We start from the raw sequence: 24,259 nt of genomic DNA, 5'->3' as shown, positions 1-24,259 counted from the left end.
AGCTCGAGGGCGGGAAACGAGAGACGTTTCGTACTTCGAGTGACGGAACGTGTCTCAATTCCCAGTCACTGACACTTCGGATCACCCATGATGGAGTTTAGGTTTTGTTGTGTTCATATGTGCATTCATTTTATATTAAGTCGTGCAAATCGATTCCTCGGCCATCATGCATCGAGATGCGTGATTGGTGGCACGAGGATCGAGGCATGCATACATTTGTGAAAATACATTGCCATGCCCTTTTCGTGCTCTTTGTTGCAGCAAATCAAGAATCAGTAGCCTTTCAAAGGCCTTGCAAAGCATTGCGGCATCAATCGCAAATAGAGGCTAATTGGGGCATCGTAGTGGATTTCTGCGCCAAAGCAACCCGGACATGCATCATTCATCCTTCGAAGCAGAGTCGAGGCAGTCCCTAGCTTGCATGTTAGTTTACAGCTTTCTTAGTTAAATTTGTTAATTAATTAGGATTTTGTAATTATTTGGACTGTAATATTCATTTGGGACTGTATTATTCTTTCGGACCCTCTGCGCGAGGGCACAACTGTAATAAGTGTGCGTGTATGTGATGTATGTCTTCCAACCCCACGTCTTTCTCCCTTTTATTTACCCGCTTATAATGGTTAGATTATGGCATGTTTCAATTAGCATACAGTATGACAACATGTTTGCATCATTCATCTGTTTTGCATGCACCAGGCTCGGCGCATCATACTAACTACATTTGTATTTCAATTCCAAGATTGAATACTTGTTAGCTGTTGCGCCTCATATGCCATGTTTAGAATAATCGAGCCTGCTATAGTTGCATTCTTGCATGTGTTGCATTAGGCATTTCAGCATATTTAGGATCATGCATGGATTTCTAATTAGCTTATGTTTTGACTTGGAGTACTCGGTGAGTTTTATGCTTTAGCATCCTTACATATGTGTGAGTGACTGCCATGAATAGCATGCTTACCATGAGACTATATTCTTATGTGATATGACTGCCTGAATGCCTGTGGGTGAAGGTTGGGTTATTTGGATTGGAACAATTCATCAAATATGTGTTTTAAGCCCACTAGATAGTGGCAAAATCATGTTTTCTAAGCCCACCTGAGGGTGGCAAATCCACGTCTTAGCCTACTTGCGGGTAGCACCATCAAACCATTTTCAAACAAATAAACATGAAATGTTTTGTTCCAATTCAGGCGATCCAGTCTATACTTGTATGTTGTGCGTATCACATAGTAAACCTAGGCTAAAAAATCGGAATAAGAACACACAATGTTTTCAAAACCTGATATCATGGTTAGTAGAGGCCAATCTTTGATCGGGCGAGCGGGGGTGCTCACGAAGTGACCTTCCCCAATCGTACCCAACTTTGGTGATGACGGACACGTGGCCTTAGGCAACGAGTCAGAGTTTCCTAAATTTCCCCAAAATAAAATATTTAGGTGGCGACTCTGTATCTGGCAAAGCAGTCCATGTTTGGCACTTCTTTCAAAATCTGTTTTCTCAAAACGATTTGCCGGATTTGGACTCTTTGGTTCAGATTTAGAACCGTGACGATTTGAGAGTCCGAGCTGTAGTGACCCTAAATGAACAGAACGGGACTCACCCTCCCGGGGCGTTTGGGGACGTCTACAACGTCCACGATCCACTTCCCCTCCCCTTACCTTGTCTTTTCCACTTGAACTCACCACGTGACCCACCGCGTCTCGAGCTCCACGCCCCTCCACCTTACCCTTCACGGTCGGCCCTCCTCGCGGTCGGCCCTCCCGCTCAGTCAAACGCAGCGGTCAGCCCTCCCCGCGGTCAGCCCTGCCGCTCGGCCAAACGCCGCGGTCGGCCCTCCCAGTCAGCCCACATCGCGGTTGGCCCTCCTCGTGGTCAGCCCTCCCACTCGACCAACACTGCGGTCGGCCCTCCTCGTGATCAGCCCTCCCGCTCAGCCAAATGCCGCGGTCATCCCTCCTCGTGGTCAGCCCTCCCACTCGGCCAACACCGCGGTCGGCCCTCCCGCTCGGCCAACCACCGCGGTCGGTCCCCCCCTCGATCACCCCTTCCGGTCAACCTCCATCCTGCCAATCCCTAACACACTCATCTATGTCACTAATATTCCCTTCGTTGGACTGAAGCTGCACTCGGGAATGGGGGACTACTGACATGTATAAGCCCATAAAGGCCATGAATCACCTATGGCCCATCACTTGAAGCCCAGTGCATAACCCAACTGACGAGGTCTAGGACAGCTAGAGTCCAACATGGCATAAAGAGCCAATGACATTCAGACACACGGCAGGAGAAGGACGAACCACATCAGCAGACAAAGATCTGCAAAGTTATTGCCACTGCACATCACCATTAATACAGCCCATCACAGCATTTATTACGACAACACCTCTCCGCCAAAACAGGACCCCCTTACCCTGAGCAAGGTAAGCTACAGCATAGGCTTTCAGCAAGGAGAGCAGGTCGAAAGGGACAACGAAATGATTGCCAAAGGATATAAGCGAACGTTGTAGACAAGAAAAAGGTTAAGTTTTCTATCTCTAATCTCCTCCTATATACTCTACTTCTCTTCCTAACTTGATCGTCGGAGGGTTCACTAGGGGACTACCCCGTTCCCCGTTGAACTTGTTTGCAGGGTATCCGGTGGGCTCGATCATTTGGGCTTGGGCTTGAGGAGCTTGGACCAGTTCGCTCCATTCACCGGGGATAAACTGTCGTTCGAACGACCAGTTAAACAAATTCAAGGCAAATTCGCGCCTCTATATTCAAGGCATGCAACACGACTCTTTTAAAAAGATGGAGGTTAGTTTTGGTATTATATGTGACGTGCATAGAACCTTTACAATTAAATGGTAGGGATCCAAAAAAATAATAAAATTAGAGGGCATTTAAAAGCTTTCCTACTAAAATTTTGGATAAATGTCATTTCACCTCTCTACCTTTTAATGATTCTAATCAACTTCCTAAAATTAGAATGAGGTTGAGACTAGGCCCATTTCTGTAGAACTGTTTCGAAAACTAAAAGAAAATAGGGGAAATTACCCATAGGTCCCATGGGAAACATGTGATCTCCATTTAATCTCATAACTTTTTCACTACACCCAAAAGTCCTTTCCTCTCTCTCTCTGCTTTTTGCTTCCCTTCCTCTCTCGTTTTTTTTTCTACATTTTTCTGTCACCGTGTTTGTCATGGAAGAGGACCACCGGTGATCATATCTTTCTCCATTGATCGGGGTTCATTGATAACCACCAAGCATTGAAATCAACTCCGACGAAGAAGATGATATATTTTCCGACGAAGAAGATGAATGGATCTACTTAGATCTGATATAGATCTACATCAAATCTGAGTAGATCTACACAGATTTGGTTAGACATCCGTCTTTCCCCTTCGATCTCTTTTTTTTTTTTCTCTCTCTGCTATACACTTCTGTTTTTCTGTTCTAATGGAGAAAATTTTCGAATTCTGAACAAGCAGTTTTCGAGTTTTAGTTACAGGCGGTGAAAACTGTAAAATTTTGCAGTTTCAAATTTTTTTTTTGGTGCTGGAATGAATCATGGTTTAAAACTGTAAAATTTTGCAGTTTTATAACATTTTTTAGAACTGTAAAATTTTACAGTTTCATAACATGTTTTTTAATTTTTTTTTTTCCGGCAATATTCTAGACATTCCGGTGAGTCTCCGGCGACCGTTAAACGGAAGTCCGACAGTAGTAAGATGTGAACAATGTCTATAAATTTAAAAAAAAAAAAAGGATTTTTTGGTAACAATTAAAAATGTGTTGGACTAATTGGTGCAAGTATTTTGTTTTGGGATTAGTTGGGTTTTGAACTTGTTACATGGGACTTATCAGTAAGTTCTCCAAGAAAATAATCACATGATAATAGTAATTGTACTTAGTTCCCATGTACTTTTACAATAATTTCGTTTTAGTCTTTAATATATATATATATATATATATATATTTATTAAAATTTCATTTTAAGTTTTTCAATTTAATCCTTCCATCAATTTTCACTATAACATTATAAGATTAGACTCAATTGTAATTCAATTCAAAATCTAAGAAGTTGACTTAGATAATTGAAAAAGTTAGGAAGTAAAATAAAATTGGGTGTAAAGTAAAGTAGGTGCAAAATAAAATTTAACCTAAAAATTTTTACTCAATCAATACATTCTTAAACAAAGATCCAAAAATTATTTTCATAAAATATTCTAGGGTGGCTATTGATGGGAGGCTTCAATTATTATAATGAGTTAACATTAGGTCACTTGTTTTGGTGCAATATTAGGTCACTTTCAAATGACCAAAGAAAACCCATCAACTTTGTTTGGGGGGGTTTTCTCTCTCATAAAGTCGTTAAGATGATAGGAGATGAAACAAATAAGTTAGGTGGGGAGGAAGGAGTTTTGATTTGTCTACTTGTCCGGCCTTCTAGAAGTTCTAAAAAAAACAAATCATTCATTAATATAAATTGAAAAATATTAAAAATAATTCTTAGAGCTAATGTTAATGTTAAAAATGTATAAAAAAATATAAAAAGTGTATTGATATTATAAATATTTTGACATTATGTTTTTATTGATAGTGTTTAGAACTGTCATTAACAGAATTCGAATAAGTAGAAAAATATTTATGAATTTTAAGAAAGCTCCCTTAATTTGACTCTAACATAATATGTATCAAATTTTGATTTATTATACATTTAATTATATAAATCTTACTTTGTTGCTACATTATTATGATATTTTTCATAAATTAAATTAAATTTATCAATCAATTTGTTACATATGTGAGAAAGAGAATCGCTTTCAGAACCATAAATTTATAAAGCAATTTATGGAGTAGGCCAGCTGATAGTTGGCTCCATGACGTCATCTCCCACCTACCAGTACCAACTCTCATGCACTTGTGCTCTCTCCTCTATCGTAAATTAATTAATACACTTTATAAATACTTTTTTTAAAATATTTTGAAATATGAAATAAAATGCATTTAAAATGATAGAATAAATTACACAAATATCCCTTTAGACTTCTATTTAATACAAATCTCCTCTTCATATTTAAAAAATTACATTTACCCCTCCTCACATTTGAAAAGTTACACTTACTCCCCTGCCAAATTAAAATGACATATTTATCCCTTAATCTTTATACATATAAAATAATAAAATAATATAAATATTTTATTCATATAATTTCAAGGGAAATAACAATCATTTTCTTTAGTTTAACTCAAACAAAAATTTTAATATTTTTATTTTTCATGTTTTTTATTTTTAATAAATTTTTAAAAATATTTTAAGTAATTTTTTTATTTTTTAGATACACCTAATCTAGATATACTTAAAAACTATAATATTTTGTATTATTTAAATCCAACAAATACCAAAAAAAAAAATACAAAAATGCAAAAATTTCATATATTATCTTATTTCGTTGTATTCAATGGATTTTTTAAAAAAATTTGTATATCTAGTATTTAGTCTAGATATAATGGTGAAAATAAAAATGAAAAATTATATTCATATATAAAAATTTATACAAAAAATATTATAAAAATATTGTGATAGTGATATTGTTAAAAATATAAATCATATTTATATATGGATGTTTTGTTTTAAAGTGAAAGGTTATCATTAAGCTATATCATTGTATTTTTGAAAATTTTATAAAAAATGTATGTTTGTATATCATCACTCAGTAAGAATATGTTCAGATATAATTTAATGATGGAAAGTTGTAGAATGTAGTCATAATGATAGAAATAAGAAAGATAGAAAAAAATGGCGAGATAGTCATTTAAAAAAATTTAGGACATGACATTAGCAATTTAGGAGGCAATTTGTAACTAGATTACATACTTTAGGGAGGGGAATATGTAATTTTTCGAATGTGAGGGGTGATCTATATTAAATAGAAATTTCAGGGAGTATTAGTATAATTTACCCTAAATGATATAATAGAGATAACTCATGAAAATAAGAAGAAAAAAAAAATTGTATAATATTATTATTTTTAATTGATTCATAACTCAAAAATTTAAGAAAAAAATATCATATAAATTAGCAAATGTGGCATATGCAAGGATAAACTTTGAAATTTTAAACATGACTGAAATATATGAGGCGAACAATTCATGTGAATAATCAGTAACCGATTACCTAAATAATTTGGTTATAAGTTGTTCAATTTTATTTTTTTTAAATAAGTTTTTTGCCCATCAAATCAAATTTCAATTATTATTGATTTGTACACTATCAACAATAGTATTGGACCACATGAATTTTAGGAACTAAGTGGTGTTTTGAGAAGTTGGTAAAAAATTAATTTTTTAGATTTTTTTAATCTATTTTGTCTTTTTGTGAATAAAAAATGTGAGAAGTGATGTGATCTAAAATCAATAAAAAGCTAAAATTTGACTTTTTTTGACTTCTCAAAAGACCCCTAAATAAATAAATTTATAGAATGAGAGTTATAAAAGTGAAATTAACCCTATAAACATCTAAATTTGAAATTATTTTTACTAGGAGATGTGATATGTAATACTAAAATACTATCACATCTATTAATAAAAATAATTTATGAGATTTGAATATTTGTATATTTGTATATCTTTGTCAATAAGATTTGTTGTGTTGAGTGCAAGTCTGGCATTTAAGGAATAAGGCCAAAGTGAAAGTTGTTGTGGTTCAAAACATTATTATATACTCTTTTGAAAATATGGATTAGGTGAGACGTGGAAGTAACGTTTTTAGCTTTGACATTAGTGTTTCCTTTTGTCCATTTTGTTTTGTGGTGTCAAGAGATAATTGAGGTCTCTCAAGTTGGGTCATAATTCAGTGGATTGAGCAGCTTGGTTTGGAATTTATGAAAGCACTACAACCCATTAACTTATTAGGTTAACGATTCTTTGTCTTCAAAAATCTCTTTGCTCTCCTATTTGAAATAGTCCCTCTTGTTAAGAATCTCAATGTATAAAAATTGCAATGCATAATTCAAATTGTAACACGTGAAAATTTCGAAATACAAAAATCTGCATGTATAATTCAAATAATCTTGAAATAGAGAGACATCAATTTAAAGACAAAAAAACCATGTTGACTATATTACCATCTTATCTTTTTCTCGACCCTTTTCTTTATTCTCAACATTAATCCATAATTCGAAAACAGTCTTAAACTTCTAAGAGTTGTAGCACTCGAATACATAAACATTTTATTTCCAGGAGATACCATTTGATGCAAATTTACCCCTCTCAAACCCCATTCAATAGGGGACTAATTGTGCGTATGTTTTCTTGCTTATAAAAAAATTGTATTCTTTAATGAAAAGAAATAAAATTATATCATTTTTTGTGGCACAACTTATCAACCTAGTGAGCTCACTCCGCCCACTTATTGTGAACATGTGTTAGAAAATGGTGTGTCCGTAACTAGACTCTTTCTCAATACCATAACATATGATTTCCGTGCTTGAATTAACAACTATTTTGTTAGTAGTTGGATTCATTTCAGTACTTCTAGAGAGCAAGATACATGTATGAAGAAGAGGGAGGGTGAGAAAGCTTGAACATGACCTAATTAAAGAACCAACTATTATTTTCTAGGAGTTACAAGTCCAAAGGCATGTAATATATCCGGGAACTCTTTGAAACCAACTTTGTTTTCATGGATAGATGATCTAGTAATCGCCAATGATGATGCCCCGAAGAGCCGCTCATAAGCGAGCTGTTGTTGTTGTTGTTGTTGTTGTTTCTGGTGTTTCGATTCATTTGAATTGACGATGGTGAAAGAAGCAGAAGAAGAATAAGCGTGATGATGATGATGATGAGGTGGATTTGGGAGACTTATAGAGAGCTCGAGGTCGAGTTCTTTGTGTACTACTTCTTGTTGCTGTTCATTAATCATACTGCTGCTGCTGCTGCTGCTGGCGTCGTCAATTGAACCATTCTGGTTGTCAAGGAGTGGTATTGTCAATGGCATGGAATTAAGTGATGGTTGGTGTGGAGATTTCGTGGCGGTGGTGGTGATGGTGGTGGCGTTGATGATGTAATTGGTGGTGGTGGTGGTTGTAGGTGTGTGGTTGAGTGGGCGGTGAGTTTGGGGGTCGATGCCACGGATGAGGAGCTTCCTTTTGATGTGAGTGTTCCAGTAGTTCTTGATCTCATTGTCTGTTCTTCCTGGCATTCGCGCTGCAATAAGGGACCATCTGCAATAGTAATAATTGATTTTAAGAACCAAAAAAAAAAAAAAATTTTGTTGAATAACGGAATAAGAGACGGCCAACCGTAACAATTCTTAATAATCGCGATCAAAGGATCTCCTATTAACAAGGAGTGAAACAGGAGGGGTCTAAACAGACCTAGCAAAACGCAGAACCACAAGCCCTCAACCATAGTTTTTCATCAGGATCCTATAGAGTGTTTTTTTTCTAAAGTTTTCTAAAGTGGTCCACTTTAAAAAATTTTAGAAAAAAAAAAAAACTCTAAAAAATTTTAGAAAAAAAAAAAAACTCTAGAGGATCATTGCTCACTAGACTCTTTCTCAATACCATAACATATGACATCTAAGAAAATAAAAATGTGGAATGAGTGAGAGAGAGAGAGAGAGGGGAATACTTATTTCCAATCAAGCCATGGAGGTGAATGATGAGTTCATCTTCTTCTTGAGTGAAGTTTCCTCTCTTTAGATCAGGTCGAAGGTAGTTTATCCATCGGAGTCTACAACTCTTTCCACATCTATGCAAACCTATTATAATAAATAAAATTATAAAAAAAATAAAATCAAACACTCCATTTTATGCTCGATAATTACTCAATATATATGAAAATTAGTCAGAACAAAATCCCGAATACTTTCTCACAAAAAAATAAAAACTCTATAATTTAAGAGAGAGAGAGAGAGGGGGGGGGATTGGTTTACCAGCAGCTTTGGGGAGAGATCTCCAACAGCCTTCACCATGAGCTTTGATGTAGTTGATGAGGCGTTCATCTTCTTCTTTGGTCCATGCTCCTTTGTTTGTGTGTTCTTTCTCACAGCAAGGAGATCTGCCCATGGAACTTGGACGAAAGAGAGAGAGAGAGAGAGAGAGAGAGAGGAATTGAGGACAAAAAGGAGGGGAGAGTATTTAAATAGAAGGGGGGAGGGGGGCAATTGACTCGGGACCTCAGTAAAGAATGGAGGGGAGTGGTGGGGTTGAGGGGTGAGGGTGGTGGTTTGACCAAGTTGGTGAGAAAAATAAATAAAAGAGAGAGAGAGAGAGAGAGAGAGAGAGTGGTTGCAATTAAGTTAGTGCTGGATTTGGTAGGTAGCTCTACTTTTCATGTTGGTGTTGGAGTTACTTTTTTGCCCTTTAATTTTTTTATTACCCATAGGATGGGTTATTATTGTGGTCATTCTATTTATACTGTAGGAATGATAGAGATTTCCTAAAACATAATTTTATAATTGATCTGAATTATTTATGTTATTATTAGATATAATTTTCAAAAAAAAAAAAAAAATTCAAACACAAGTCAATATATCAGTAATGGTCATAGAAATATTCTTTTGTGGGGGTATCAAACACCGTGTACATTTATTCATTACACCTTTTTCACAATTTAAAATTTATATTTGATTTTATTATATTAATATCTTTATTATCGCCAAGTATACTGAATTTATTTATTGTAAGTTTTTGTGATCTCATATATATTTATAGGAAGGAGTCATTTTTGTTTAGGATGCTGAAATTTGAAATTTATATTTGATTTTATTATATTTTTTTATAATATTAAATATATCTTTATTCTTAGCATTTCATCTTTTTTTACACCTCTAAATGGAAAGTGTGAATAAAATTATCACAATAATAATCTATATGATGGTGAATAACTATTTAATATATATTGGATAATTATCGTGCATGAATTCAAATAATCCATAGGAGGCGAAAGAAAACTTCACTCAAGAAGAAGCCAATGCTACTGCCTCATTCACTCACCACCACCTCGATATCTTCACCTCACCTCTTCAATTTGCGGAACCCTAGCCCCTCTCATCTATCCCTCTCGAGATCATGGTAGTATAAGTGACTCACCACTCGTAATGATCTAATCTCAATCACATTTTATTTTATTTATTTATTTATTTATTTATTTCAATTGTAAATTGTTTTGGATTAATTGGTAAAAAGGCTATTCCTATAGGATCATATGTTATTTAGTCCAAAGTTTAATCTTTTTTTATGATAAAGACACACGTTGAAAAGTTGGTCATGGTGGAGATTGGTGGTGGTGAGATATGCGACATTGAACAGATAGGTAAATAAACAAATAGCACGTATAGACATTTGAACAAATAAGTAACACATGTACAGATAAGTAACTTTTGAATAGATAAGTGACATTTAAATAGATCAACAAATAGCTAAACTTTGAACAAATAAGTATCATTTTAATTCAAAAACATTTAAACTTAACCCTGTTAATCCAATAATTTCATAAATAGATTTCTAATCTCAGTGCCCAATTATTTAAATGTCATTCATGTATTTTGAGCTCGATGGACATACTAATTGAACCAATTGGATATAATGAAGAGACAAGCACTACCATTACGCAAGGCGTGTGCTTCACCTCTTCGCATCTTGTGTTTTACGTCTAATTTTTTAATAATGATATGTTGAACCTTATTATGAAATAAAATTGAAAATATTAGTTATTGGATTCTAAAACCAAGTAGTGAATCTATGGAATGTGAGTAGATTTATATATATATATATATATATTATTTGCACTGGAAGGAGTTTGGTTGGTGCAACCCCAAACCGAAAGACACAAATTCTCACATCACATCCCACAATTAACCTTTGATCCAATCATAACCCATTTTTTTGTTATTGTAAGCTCACAAGTTTGGAAGACCCTCTACATATAAATTTAGGTTAGTGTTTTCAACGAGTGAAGCTACTGACCATGAAATATTAAAATATATATACTTTTTTTATATTTATATATTATAAATTACACCAACTTTTCTTAAGATTTTGAGAAAATAAATCAAGTTTTACAAGTTTGATATAATTATACTTAGTTCGTTTAAAGTTTAATTCACATAACATTTTGTCCCATTTTGATCATTATTTTGTTAGTTATATGATTTAAAAAAATAACTCTATCATCTTTTTCACATGAAATATATATTTTGTCATTATTTAGCCTTGTATCTACACATTATCGGCATTAATTTTAATAACTTTAACCTTACTAAAAAAATATGTCCGTATAATTATATCAAATTTGTAAGATTTATTATATATTTTTAAATAGAGTGCTTTTTTATTGGGATTTTTTAAAATTTGATTATTTTTTTGAATTTCAAGTTCATCTAATGTTGAAGAACACAAAAATCAAATAAATAAATCAATCAAATATTTTTTTTTTAAAATCCAAATAAAACGAAAATATGCCAATTCCCTTGGCAAATATTGACTTATTTTTTATCTTATTCAAACTTTTCAAATTTTGTTAAATTTTCAAATTATGCTTGTGAAGACATTAAATTTCCAGCTTTTGAAATTCTACAACTATAAGAAACATCTCCGCTTTAAGTATCCTTCCTTAATTGATAGATACAAATCTGCAGTCCAATGTCATAAAAGCAAAAAATAATTAATTAATTAAATTATTATTATTATTATTATTATTATTAATTGAATAAGCACTTACAGGACAATCTCAAATTCTGACTTCAATTTTGGGTAAAAATGGGCTTTTCATAACTGGATCCAACAAATCCAGTCTATCCCAATGGACCCAACACAAGGCCCGTTCCAATGATATGTTCCGTTCAAAACCTACGTTTATATATATATAATAAAATTGATTTGATAATTGTATTCCCTTGATTTTGCTCATATTACTTTCCACCAAAAAAATAGGCTGCTTTTGTAAAATTGTACTTGTTATTCATTTAATACCGGTGATGGTAAAACTTTACTGTTTAACTGTTGAATTAAATTCAAATAGCAAAATTTTATTGTCAAAGCATAACTATACTACGTACAAAATGGTAACTTTTGAATTTTTTTATTGTTTGCTAGGTGATGATGGTGTGATTTGAAATAGGTCACCAAAAGAGGCAGGTATTGCCTGAGGGTTGTGGTGACTAGTTAGAAGAAAAACTTTTATAATTTCACAGGGGCATTTTTCTTATACATTGACCTTCGCTCAGAGGAAAATGCTCAAAGGAAAACTTTTAAACCGAGTCCTTTATGCATGGAAATTTGAGATCGAGACACCGCTCACTAGGATAGCCATTTTAATCCAATTCACAGGATCCGTCCATATCCACCTGAATGAGGCGGATTTTACCCACCCTGACACTTATGTAGGACAGGGATAGATTATATTTTGATCACCCGGCAACGGGATCTTGTCGGCGGGAGCAGGGAATGGCAAACCCATCCCGTGGCCATCCCTACCGCTCACCGACACTCCCTTAAATCAATTTAATTCTTTACCTATATGATCGACACAATTATCCAAAAAATGACCAACCAAATTATCTTGTAGCCGGCTTAAACCACCAGACTAAAAGGTCCCATCTTGATGTTAGGACCGGATTAAATCCACCAACCGGCAGCTCTTCTCATGCAACAAAAAACCCACTTGGTTTGGTTGGCCTGAGAAATTGCTAGCACGAGAAACAAATGTTGGCAACTTACAAAACATTGGATCTGTTTTTCTGTGCTCTTTGCATCCAAATTGAACAAATAAATCTGTATAATATGAAAATGTAAAAAATATAGCATATGGAACAAAATTCGGCAACTATATGCCGGTCTATTTTTCTAATGCCGAACTAGGTCACTTACAAAATTCGAGCCTCAATCACAATTACACGCGACCATTGTCATTAGGGGGGGCTGGGAAAAAAACCAAAAAATTGGGCTCCACCCCACCATGGCCCCTCTATCCACCCGAGTATTCGACTAAAGAAATAATGAACAGGCTCTTCAATTGCTCCAAAATAATTAAAAAAAAATCTTTTCTCCTATATCCCAGTAATAGTTAAATTGCAGCCAATATAAAACACCACTTTTGAGATTATAATGAAGAGCAATTAGTCTTAGTCTTCCTTCCACTTGTTAACGTACCTAAGGAAAGCAACAGCAGGGTTGTCCCTAGGCGGGGCACGAACACGAGTTGACCTCCGAAGAACAGCCTCATCCATTGCAATCTCTCGAGCTACCTCCTTCGATCTCTTGTGCAATTTCAAGCTGTAAAAATCCATTTGAGTGGCATGAATTAAATAAATTCATCATGAGACAGCAGCACAAGTAAAAAGAATTACATTAGTGTCAGAACCTCACATTTAAACCAAGTCCTAGAACAAGTCTAGCTTCAAATTGCAAAATCCAAAGATTCACCATTGAATACCAACTAATTAACCAAAAACTCAAATTTCTCATTTAGATTAACAGCAGCAGATAATACCAGAAAGTAGAATAGTTTGTATCGTCCAGCTTTCAGAAGAGGTGGTCACTACTTGGAGAAATCCAAGTGTATCTGCTCCTTCGGAAGAGAAGGTCACTACTTGGAGAAATCCACTAGTAAGTTTGGTGCACAGGTCCCTCATTTTCAATAGAGCTTCACCAAATTTTTATCACAAGGACCCCTACTCCATATGTCCAAACACGCACACACATACCCAGGGCCCAACTTTTGGAGTCTTGATAAGGGACATATAATGCTCACAAGGGTTGAACACATGCTTGATATAGGATGAGTTCTTTTGATCCCAAAATAATAGTAATACCTCCTCTATTTTTTTAAAGAGGCCTACAAGTCCAAACCCACGCAACTCACCACAACAAAAAACTTTTGAACTTCAACATTTGAATCTCAAACTCCTACCTATGCTGATACAAAGTTCAATTTATTTATTAACTGATATCTATTTATGTATTTATTTTGGTAAGATGAAAGTTTAAAGTTCGATTTATTTATTAACTGATATCTATTTATGTATTAATTTTGGAAGATGAAAGCTTAATTTATCCAATATACATGACTTTATTTTTACTTTGGAAAGAAGGTTCACAGAAGGAAATCTTGGAGGCTTTGAAAAGTTGCAATGGAGATGAGGTGCCTGGTTTGCGATGCGGACATTGAAAAAACATATGATCATGGCAATAGGGGTTTATTTGGTCTGTTCAAGTTAGAGAATGAGGTTTGGATTGTAACGGATGAATGGGATCAGCTAGTGCATTTGTTCAGTTAAATTATCTGTCCTGATCAATGGTTCCACATCAGGCTTCTTCTCTTGTTCTAACAAGTTGAGATTGTCAGATCACCAATTGTTCCAAAAACTCAAATTGTTAGGAAATGGGCTCAACATTTTATATCAAGCTATCCAAAACCCTCCCCTCATATCCAACCTTGTCTTACACATGAAGATGCAAAGAGACAGAGAGAGAGAAGCTAAAAGAAAACAAGAACCCAACCCCGAAAGCAAATGAAGAGACTTGAACCCAAGAACTCCCCCAAACTAATATCATGTTATATAGGTTATAGGTAGAACTCAATCCCAAAAGCTAGCATGTGAAGTGAGGATACCCTTGTGCTTATACAGCACATACCCTTTGTACCCACAATGTGGGACTTCACAAATATAGGATGATCCATTATCTCCTTTTTGTTCTCATTATCTTTCTGTGAGGGTGGATAATGAGGAACTTGTTCAATTCTAGGCAGATCTTTGGATGGGCTCCTCCTCCTTTGCCTCTGATTTTCCACATTTATATCGAGTGTCTCAATCTCATAATTGCTCTATTGCTTCTATGACTTGTTCATTTTTTGCTCCCATCTATTGGAATTTCAGTTTCTCTAGGAATCTCAATGATAGGGAGACTGTACAGTTGACATCTTTGTTGTCAAGACTTGATCATTTCTCCTTTTGTTCCTCTTTAAGATAAGAGGATTTGGGCTCTTCATTCATTGGGGTATCGTTTCTTGCATGTCTTTTTTTGACAAAATTATCGATAATCTTCAAGTTTCTCAGTTTTCTTTCTGTAAAAGAATTTAGAAGGCTTGTGTCCCTCTTAAGGTAAAGGTGTTCATGTGATCTTTGGTTCAAGGAGGCATTTTGACAAATGATAGAGACCTAATCATTCTCTAAACCCTCAATGGTGCATTATGTGTTGTAAGGATGGTGAATCCTTGGATCATTTATTTTTGTACTATCCAGTTGCTTTGGATTTATGGCATAGACTGTTTCCTTTGAGGAACATTATGTGAGTGGCCCCAAAAGATAGTGCGCATATGCTTCTAATCGATTTTCGCGTTTTGGGAGGATCAAAGAAAGCCAAAGTGCTTTGGTTTTGCACCATCTTTGCAACTTTCTAGGTTTTATGGTTAGAAAGGAATGTACGGATTTTCGAAGATAAATCTCGAGATGTGGATTTTTTGTGGGATAAAGTCTGCCACTTAACTTCTTTCTGGACTTTGGTGAATCCTCTTTTTAGGGGAATTCCATTGTTTTTGTAAGCTAGAGATTGGTTGTCAGTGTATGATTTGTAATGTAGTCTTTGTTTGGGTTATGTATTTTCTTTTTTTGCTTCTCTTACGTAGAGAATGCCTTATCCTCATTTCTTCTTTTTGATTAATCAATAAAATTTTGTTGTTGATCCTTAAAAAAAAAAAAAAAAAAACAAACAAACAAACAAACAATGCAAGGCAGAGTGATAAAAGGTTTTAAGGTGAGTGATAGAGGAAGGTAAGCGGTGGTGTATTCTCATTTTTTATTTTTTTTTTGCAAGTGATACCTTAGTGTTTTGTGAGGCAGAAGTGGAGCAGTTGAGGCATTTGCAATATGTTCTGATCTACTTCAAAACAGCGTCTGGGTGCAAATCAAAATTAGGAAGAGAGAACATATTCTAGTGAGAGGTTTGGAATGTGCAAGATCCAGTCAATTCTTTGCGTTACAAAGTTGGAAATCTTCCATTCGTGTACTTGGGGCTTCTTGTTGAATCATCTTTCAAGGCCACAACAATTTGGGATGAAGTTGTTAAATGTTTCGGAAAGAACCTTGCGGGATGGAAAAGACAATATATGTTCAAGGAGACAAACTCTCATTAACAGTCCTTCAGCTAGTTCTCCTAATTACTTTAAGTCTCTCTTTACCATACCTACTTCAGTTGAGGAAAGGTTGGAAAAAAATATGTAGCTAATTTTTTTTTTGTGGCGAGGCTTATGGAAGAAATTTAAATTTTACTTTGAGGGTGAGATAAAATATGTACTCCTATTGAAGATATTGGCTTGGGGATTCATCATTTTCTCCATTTTAATCAAGCCCTACTGGGTAAAAAGTTACGTAGATATGCTAAAACGGAGGAATGGTCAATTAATAATAGCAAGTTTGAAGTGAATTAGAGGGGTTGGACATCAAGGGAAGTTCGAGAGCCATATGGGAAGGGTTAGTGGAAAGGAATCGAGATGGGTTGGTTAAATTTTGTAAATATGCGGTTTGAACTAGGAAACGGCTATAGAATCCAATTTTGTATGATGTGCGGTGCAGGGGTACTCCTTTATTGGCAGCATTTCCAAACCTTTTATAGCAACCGCTAATAAGGATGCCTTGGTTGCAGATTGCTAGAGACTTTGGCCATGTTTGGTTTGTATTTGTCAAACAATTTTTGAAAAATAACTTTCTAGAAAGAGTTCACAAAATTTGAAATTTTGTTTGGTTGTATGTTTTGATAATAATTTTGGAGTTTGGGATGATTTAATTTTTTTTTTTTTTTTTTTGAAGTTCAGCAGATGGGTGTGGGAGAAAAAGTGATTGATTGATGTGCAGGATGTGAGAGAAAGCGAGGGAAGAAAAAAAAATGATTGATTGATGTGTAATAGAGAGAGAAGTGATTTTGAAAAAAAAAAATTCAAAAATTTTCAACCAAACAAATTTTTGAGATTTTTTATCAAAAATTATATCTCTAGATACAAACCAAACAAGGCCTTCATGATTTTGGGATCATGGGAACCTCTCTTTATTAGATCTCTATGTGATTAGAGGATCAAGGCATTGAGCTCTTAAATTTTTTTATTTTTACTTTTTTGTTGATAACTTGGTATGTAGTCCAATGGACTGGCTATCCCAGGGGACCAATCCCACCGTCCACTAGTGGGGGGCCAATTAAAGACAAGACAAAGCCCTGAATGGATTGGCTCCAAGAAATTATTTGCACCTAGGAGATTTTGAACCTAAGATCATGAAGGGAGCACACCCTCAAATCCCAAACCTTGACCACTAGACCAACCCCTTGGGGTTGCAATAAGCTCTTAGATGATATCGTTGTTCTTATAAATGGGACAAATTAGATGAGATGGAAGCATGGTAAGGGGATATTCTTGGTAAAATCCTATCATTCCTTGAATGGTAAAGAGTTGAGGAACCATTTCCCTACAAAAATTGTTTAACAATCCGGTATGCCAACAATGGTGGCATTATCTGTTTGGACCACTGATTTAGATACCATTCTTACTACTGATAATTTGATAACGACAGGATATAGACTCCCAAATAGGTGTTGCATATAATGTGGAGTAGAAAATACAACAGATAACCAAACTAAGCCTTGTATCCCACTAAATCTTTTTTTAGAGTGAGTCCATCTCCAAGTAACCCCAGTAATGAAGAGACTACAAAGGAGAATAATAGAAGAAAACTCAGAGTGAAACTTCATAACTTGAAGAGTGCTAGAGGGAAATTTTGAATTCTTTTTGCTGTGAATGTTGTTTTTGTCTTCTATAGACTTAGTTTTGTTTCTTTTGATGAGAGTAGTTCGTTTTTGTTTAATTTTCTGCTCCCTACAAAAGATGTGTATTAAACTTCATTGTATATCTTTCCTTTCTAGGTTACAATATGACTTACTTATCAAAACAAAAATGTCAAGGGTTACATGCTCAATTATATTAAATAGATTCATATCTTTTTTACCTACGACACCCCATATCAGTTTAGGTCTTCCCATTCTCCTAACATTTTCATTTATGATGATCATCTCTCTTTCTTACCGTTACATCTATAGGTCTTCATTATACATAACCAAACCATCTTAGCATGCTCTCTCTCAACTTATCTTCAACTGGTATTTTTTTTTTTTGGCCCGGGGGGGGGGGGGGGGGGGGGGGGGGGGGGTTGTTGAATAATCTTCGAGTGGTATTACTCCTACCATTTCAAGAAAAAATAAATAATAAAAAATAAAAACAAAAACAGCATCATCAGAGTAAATGAAGTTACAATGCTACCCTCGTGTTTTAAATTATTTTATTGGAAAAATATGTCCATTTCCTTTTGAATTGCGAAATTCAAATAAATAAATTTAAACAGAATAGCATACCCCAAACCCATTTGCATAGTATTGTCTGCTTTGGACCCACCATGGTCCTGCACAGATTTGTCATCTGGTGCACCCATACACGCCAAAAGCACGTTACAGAGGAGGGCAGAGCTATATTAGCCCAAGTTCAAATGTCTCTCAAGCAATGTGAGACTCTACGTTCATAGAAGCTATTCTTCAAAACCTATGAAGAAGTAGGTATGTGCATTTTTTTCCCCCAAACAAGAGGGTATCCCTTGTAGGCATCAAATTCCTTAGGGGAGCTAAGAGTGACTCATCATTGATTATACTACATATTTAATCATATGTGAATGTCTATACACTAATACATGTGGGGGAGTGTTCTGTGATTAAAAAGATACAGCAGCTGTAGCCAAGAAATAGAAAATAAGAAAAAAACTAACTTCAAAAATAGAAAGGACAAAAATCAGCGTTCTTCTAATCGGCCTTTCAACAATAGGGATACTTTGTGTCAGCACATACTTGCACTCAACATCAACGAAAAAGGATTGTTTCCCAACAAGCAAACAAACAAAAGAAATTAAAGCATATGAATTCTTGATAAGAATATTCTAAAGGCAATTCAAAATTTTCTTGGGAACAAGTTCTAGATTAACTCACCATATTCTATCGTAGTACTTGTCCAGCTGTTTCTTAAGTGCCCTCTCTCGCTCACCTTTTCGGTTCAGTGAGCCCATAAAGGCGTCGAGCTGTCAAGAAAGGGAGGTAAGAATCACCAAAACTACAAAGACATCAAATAATTTGGTAATTTTTATTACATGCAGAATCAATACCTCTTCCTTCGTATTGTAATAGCCCCACTCTGCTGAGTCTGAACTCTCAACAAATATTCTCCCATCACGTTTAAAAAACCAATACCTGTTATAATATCTGTCTTTCCCCAAGCTATTGGTGCGTATGAATCTTTTCTCCATCTCACGTTCAATATATTCTTTCTGTGTTTTACATGGTGTTAATACAGATGAATAGAAAACGTGCATTCATAAAGGTGGATTAAGTGTCTATCTTTGTGAACATACAACCTAGTCTATGCACACACACACACATATATATATGTCTATATATGTATGTCTATAAATACATAAACACAGCCCTACCCACACAAACATGCACACAAACACAAAGAGAAAGAGTACCCTCTGTTCTTTACTCCTTTTTTGCTTTGCACCCATTCTGTCATCAGTAGTCATTTTTTGAGCTCCCTTCCTAGCTGAATCTTTTGTATTTTCTACTGGAGCTTTAGCTTCCATCTTCTGTTGCTTCCCATACCTTTTCTCCTCGGTGTCTACTTGCTTCCTGTATTTTGTAGGAGTGTCAACTTTTTAAAATATATACAAAATTAAATAATAATTAAAAAAAAAAAAAGGCCTAAAAACCAATGCAACTCATGGGGGTAAGAATATTCACTGAAAAATATTCTCCAACGTATGTTTTTCTCAAGAAAATAGAGCATTCGCATACCATTTATCTGCAATATCTCCATTCTCCCTACTGTGATTGCCATTCACTAAGGCATTTAAGCTGCTTCCTGCAGACTCTACATTACGCCCTTTTGTGATTTCCTTGCTATCAGACTCTGCCTTCAGACGTTCTTTATCTTCTCTCTTTTTTCTTCCTTCCTCCAATGCTTCCTCCCTTCTCTTGGCTGCAAGTACTTGCTGCTGTTCAATATACTCATCCAACTTCTCCCTAACAAAATCTGTAGTAAGGGCTTGAGCAACCAATTCTCGTAGAATTCCTAATTTAGCATTAACATCCAGAAGGCCATAATGACCCCGCTTAATGGTTGATACGTAAGTGGATAGCTCAGCAACATCAACCATTTCTAAGAAATCACACAAATACTCCGTCCAAGTGACTAATGTAATCTGAATTAAAAAAACAAAAAATCAAAATCAGGGAATATCATAACTAGGCAAAAACAAACCAAAATGCCACGGAAGATAAGAAAGTCTGACTTCAAGAACATATATACTTTTCAGCAAAAAAGAACTTTAAGTATCTAGTTTTATTGTTTAACCTTTGGCTTCCTTTTTTTCTTCTCTATAGTCGTAGTATAGTTCCTGTTATCCTTTATAAGCATGCGGAGAACAGCTGAATGAGTTTCTACAATAAGGACCAGATTACTGTCTTTGTGGCACAGAGCATTTTCAAAATCTGCAAGGGAGAACGGCCACAAGTGCAATAGGCTGCTAAAAGAAGAACAGAAATCCCAAACCATTAAAAGATCCCCCACACAATTCATGGGAACATTGAAGTCCCTTGACAGAGAAGGGCGTTCAGTGAAAACTGGATCATCCACAGCAGGTTGCACTAATAGATCATCAATTGGATATTTAATGGGCTCGTCCGTTTGGTGGTCTTCTGCAAATTCCAAAATAAGGAAAGAAGTTACAAGATCAAATGAAAATTATTAGACTTGAAACATACTCACCACATTGAAAAGCATTGCAACCCCGTCAAAATAAGTAAATAAGAAGAAAAGATTAAGAAAATAAAAGGGCTTACCTTTCTCAGCATTTTCCTCAGAGAACAAGCCTTCTGATTTTTCCTTCCCCAATTTCTTTCGTTTACATTTTCTGAGCTCTTCTTTATTTCTTTCCTGAATATGATAAATATAGAAAACCAATAAGAGCACACACTTCCAGAACAAAACAAAAATAGTGAACCACGATAATTACCCCCGTATTCTGTCTATCTTCCTCATTTCTACTTCTCTTCCTATTGTTGACTACACGTCCATCCTGGAAGGAAAATTTGCTTCTCAACTCTTCAGGAGGATCAATTGAGATTCCATGCTTCCTTGCCAATTTATCATGGAGCACCCAAGGGACACTTCGATATGTTGATTCTCTAATAAAAGACTTGAGAACATCTCTAGTAAAAGGCAGTTTCTTCCGTACCAAATCTTCTCCATTCACTACAGCATTTCCAGTTATTTTTTTATCGTTGTCAAGCCACACTACCTCATATTGGGTTTTGTCAGCCTCTTCCACTATAACTTTTATTATTTTGCAAGGATATACACGACTATTCCTCTTTCCATATAACTCAGTACCCTCTGACACGTTCTCCTGCAACTTTGTGGCAATTTTGTTTACAAGATCTTTTAACGTGAGCATGCCTGACAAAACAAAAAATCATCAAAAAAAAGATTGTATTGATTGAATTGGATGTACTTGCAACTACAAGGCAACAGCAACTCAATATTGAAGAAAGCAAACAATAACTAAAGATTAAAGTATTAATAGAGCAAATAAGTTTCTTGTGGGTCATGGTCCATACAAACACTTTAGTCTTAAAACCAATACACATGCACTCCAAATTAACGTGTGAGACAAAGATTGCTTACTTCTACACCCAAAAATCTAAATGGCTTCGACATTATTTTTCATAAGCACGTCGTTCGTGCCAATTTTAGTACCTGCTCCCCTAGTATTGTGTTTCTCATAAGATGACTTTAATCAACCCCCCTTTCTGTCTCTGACATGAAGATGCTATAATGTAACAATTTCCTAATTGATCATCTTTTGCCATAATAAAATCAGATGATCTAATTCAGAACTAGAAACAAAGAGAGAGCAAAACAAAAGCTGCAAAGAAATCCCCACCAGAAATCTCAAATACAAAAAGAGAAGTGGCACACATCAATGTCTGAAGGGAAAATATGTAAACAACAAATTCTCCTTTTATGGACACCTTGGTACCCTCTTAAGACAGCATATTTGAAAAAGTCACCGCCTTTCATCAAACTAGCAAGACTGAATCTCTATTTTGCATTCAAGGATTTAGCTGAAGGCTACCATATGCTTATGACAGTCTCTCTTTAATACAACCAATCCATTAACATTTAAACATATCCGCAACTCAGCCCCGCGTTCAGTTCATGTCATATGTGCACAACAAAATCAAAATAGATAGCAAATAGCAAATAGAAATATTGGAAACTCCCTTTTTCCCTGTTTTTCATAACTATAGCATACCATAATAATATATACAAAATGAAACTGAAGCACATTTTACACACGACACAAAGTTCAGAAATGGAGTTCTTACTGAATTGGACATCACGCAGCACAGGCGCCACTAATTCTTTGGGGAACTGTTGAACCTTTTCCGTCGCCCGTTTCTCCGACACCAATGCCTCTTCATAGGTCAAGTTAGTCTTTGCAGTAACTTTACATGTCCAAACTCTCTGGCGATATAGATTTATCCGATTCAAGTATTCACTAGAACATCTCAAGTTAAGAATTGCAATACAAAGTGATGTGATGAGATTACTAATACTAACAGTTCATAATTCAACAACAAAATCCTGCAAACATTAAGTCCCGTCTGGCTCTGTTTATTTTCATTTTCAGTTTCATTGACATGATTTCAAAAACATAAAAAAAAAAAAAACACCATTGTAAAAAGCATTTTTTTAAAATTCAAAAAAAAAAAATGGTTCCTAAAAAATGGGTTACTTTCAGAAATTATAAAAAAAAAAATCATAAAACAATTTGAAGAAATAGTCCACCAAATTCTCGCGAGAGAGAGATCAAAACTCAAGCAAACATGCAATTAGATTCAAATTTTCAGGAAACTGAAATAGAAGGATACCCATAATCCCTAAAAATCTCTTTGGTGAACCGAACTTGAAAAACGAGCTCGTGGGGCTCCAAATCCTTGGGCCTTTCGACCAGAGCAAAAGGTTTTCTCTTATACAAAGGCATTCTCGGGACTCAACCAGTCCACACACCTTCACCAACAACCTAACCCACAAACACACACAAACAAAGAGAGAGTTCACGATTCAGATCAGCGTATAAAAATGTAGCAATAAAGAAACCCTAGAAGCAGAACACAACGAGAAAACCCTAGACTGTGATGCATTGACGATCCTAACAAGTACAAATCAAACACAAATAGCATTTCATAGCCCGAAGCAGATACACTAGTACGGAGCAGAGAGCAAGAGAGAGAGCGAGGGGTTACCACCGCAATCTTGATTCATGGGTTTGCAGGAAGGCGTGCCTGTAGAGGAGAAAGAAGAAGAAGAGAGTGGGGTTTTTTTTGACACGCTAGCCGACGAGGAGAGAGAGAGACTCACTCTCTCTTTCTCTCTCTTCTCTCTTTCTTCGAGCGTCTCTCTCTCTCTCTCTCTCTCTCTGGTCGTGGCCTCGCGTCCCTTGTTCTCGGAAGACACTTGGTTCATAATTTACTTTTAAAAAATAAAAAATAAATTTTGTTTTTTTTGTATGTTTTTAAAATTTTTGTTAAATTTTTTTAATATTTTAAATAATTTTTTTAAAAATTTTTAGATACACTTATGTTTCGTTTAACAACAAATTTTTTAATAATTTTTTAACTTTTTAATTAAAATATGATATAAAAAAATAATATATTTGAGATAATTTTTTGATTTTTTATGAAAAAATATGTAAAAAATAAAGAAAAAATAAAATTTTTGACTTTTTTGTATAAATTGTTGACTTTTTAATTTTTTTAATGATTTTTTGGCTTTTTGACTTTTTAGCAAAAAAATCACTTGCCAAACGAGACCTTGGGTCATGTTTATTTGTACGTTTTAGTTAAAAAGTTACTACAAATTATTATATCACTCTCTCTACTTTTTTTTATACATCTTTTTGTAAAAAATTAAAAAATTGTTGAAATAAAATATTTTCAAATGAGGCATTAATATAAATATATTTAAAAATTATAATATTTGTAAAAAAAAATTAAAAAATTTACTAAATTTCAAAAATATTAGGGTTGGTTTTAGATGTTCTAAAAAAATGCACTTTTTGACTTATTGACTTATATGGGTTGGGTTTGATGTGATGTGATAGAGAGGTGATGCAATTTATAT

The 24,259-nt window shown here is 34.8% G+C and overlaps 2 protein-coding genes across 2 annotated transcripts; both read right to left on the bottom strand.

The window, feature by feature from the left end:
- Positions 1-7,472: 7,472 nt before the first annotated feature.
- Positions 7,473-9,292, bottom strand: LOC114317076 (uncharacterized). The gene is made up of 3 exons (XM_028263766.2): positions 8,922-9,292; positions 8,618-8,747; positions 7,473-8,208 (listed from the first exon to the last, which is right to left on the bottom strand). The coding sequence occupies exons 1-3, from the start codon at positions 9,052-9,054 to the stop codon at positions 7,596-7,598; spliced, it is 876 nt and encodes a 291-aa protein (XP_028119567.2). The 5' UTR covers positions 9,055-9,292; the 3' UTR covers positions 7,473-7,595.
- A 3,456-nt stretch (positions 9,293-12,748) lies between these two features.
- On the bottom strand, positions 12,749-23,623 carry LOC114317075 (DDT domain-containing protein). The gene is made up of 11 exons (XM_028263765.2): positions 23,383-23,623; positions 23,008-23,159; positions 22,462-22,634; positions 21,087-21,529; positions 20,914-21,007; positions 20,426-20,769; positions 19,867-20,273; positions 19,542-19,701; positions 19,179-19,340; positions 19,006-19,094; positions 12,749-13,263 (listed from the first exon to the last, which is right to left on the bottom strand). The coding sequence occupies exons 2-11, from the start codon at positions 23,118-23,120 to the stop codon at positions 13,113-13,115; spliced, it is 2,136 nt and encodes a 711-aa protein (XP_028119566.2). The 5' UTR covers positions 23,121-23,159; positions 23,383-23,623; the 3' UTR covers positions 12,749-13,112.
- Between the last annotated feature and the right edge of the window lie 636 nt (positions 23,624-24,259).

Source organism: Camellia sinensis, chromosome 1, assembly GCF_055761805.1.
Source record: "Camellia sinensis isolate YWXY chromosome 1, ASM5576180v1, whole genome shotgun sequence".
NCBI classification, from domain to species: Eukaryota; Viridiplantae; Streptophyta; class Magnoliopsida; order Ericales; family Theaceae; genus Camellia; species Camellia sinensis.
Note: the sequence above shows the minus strand (reverse complement) of the source record. Positions and strands in the feature narration are given on the sequence as shown.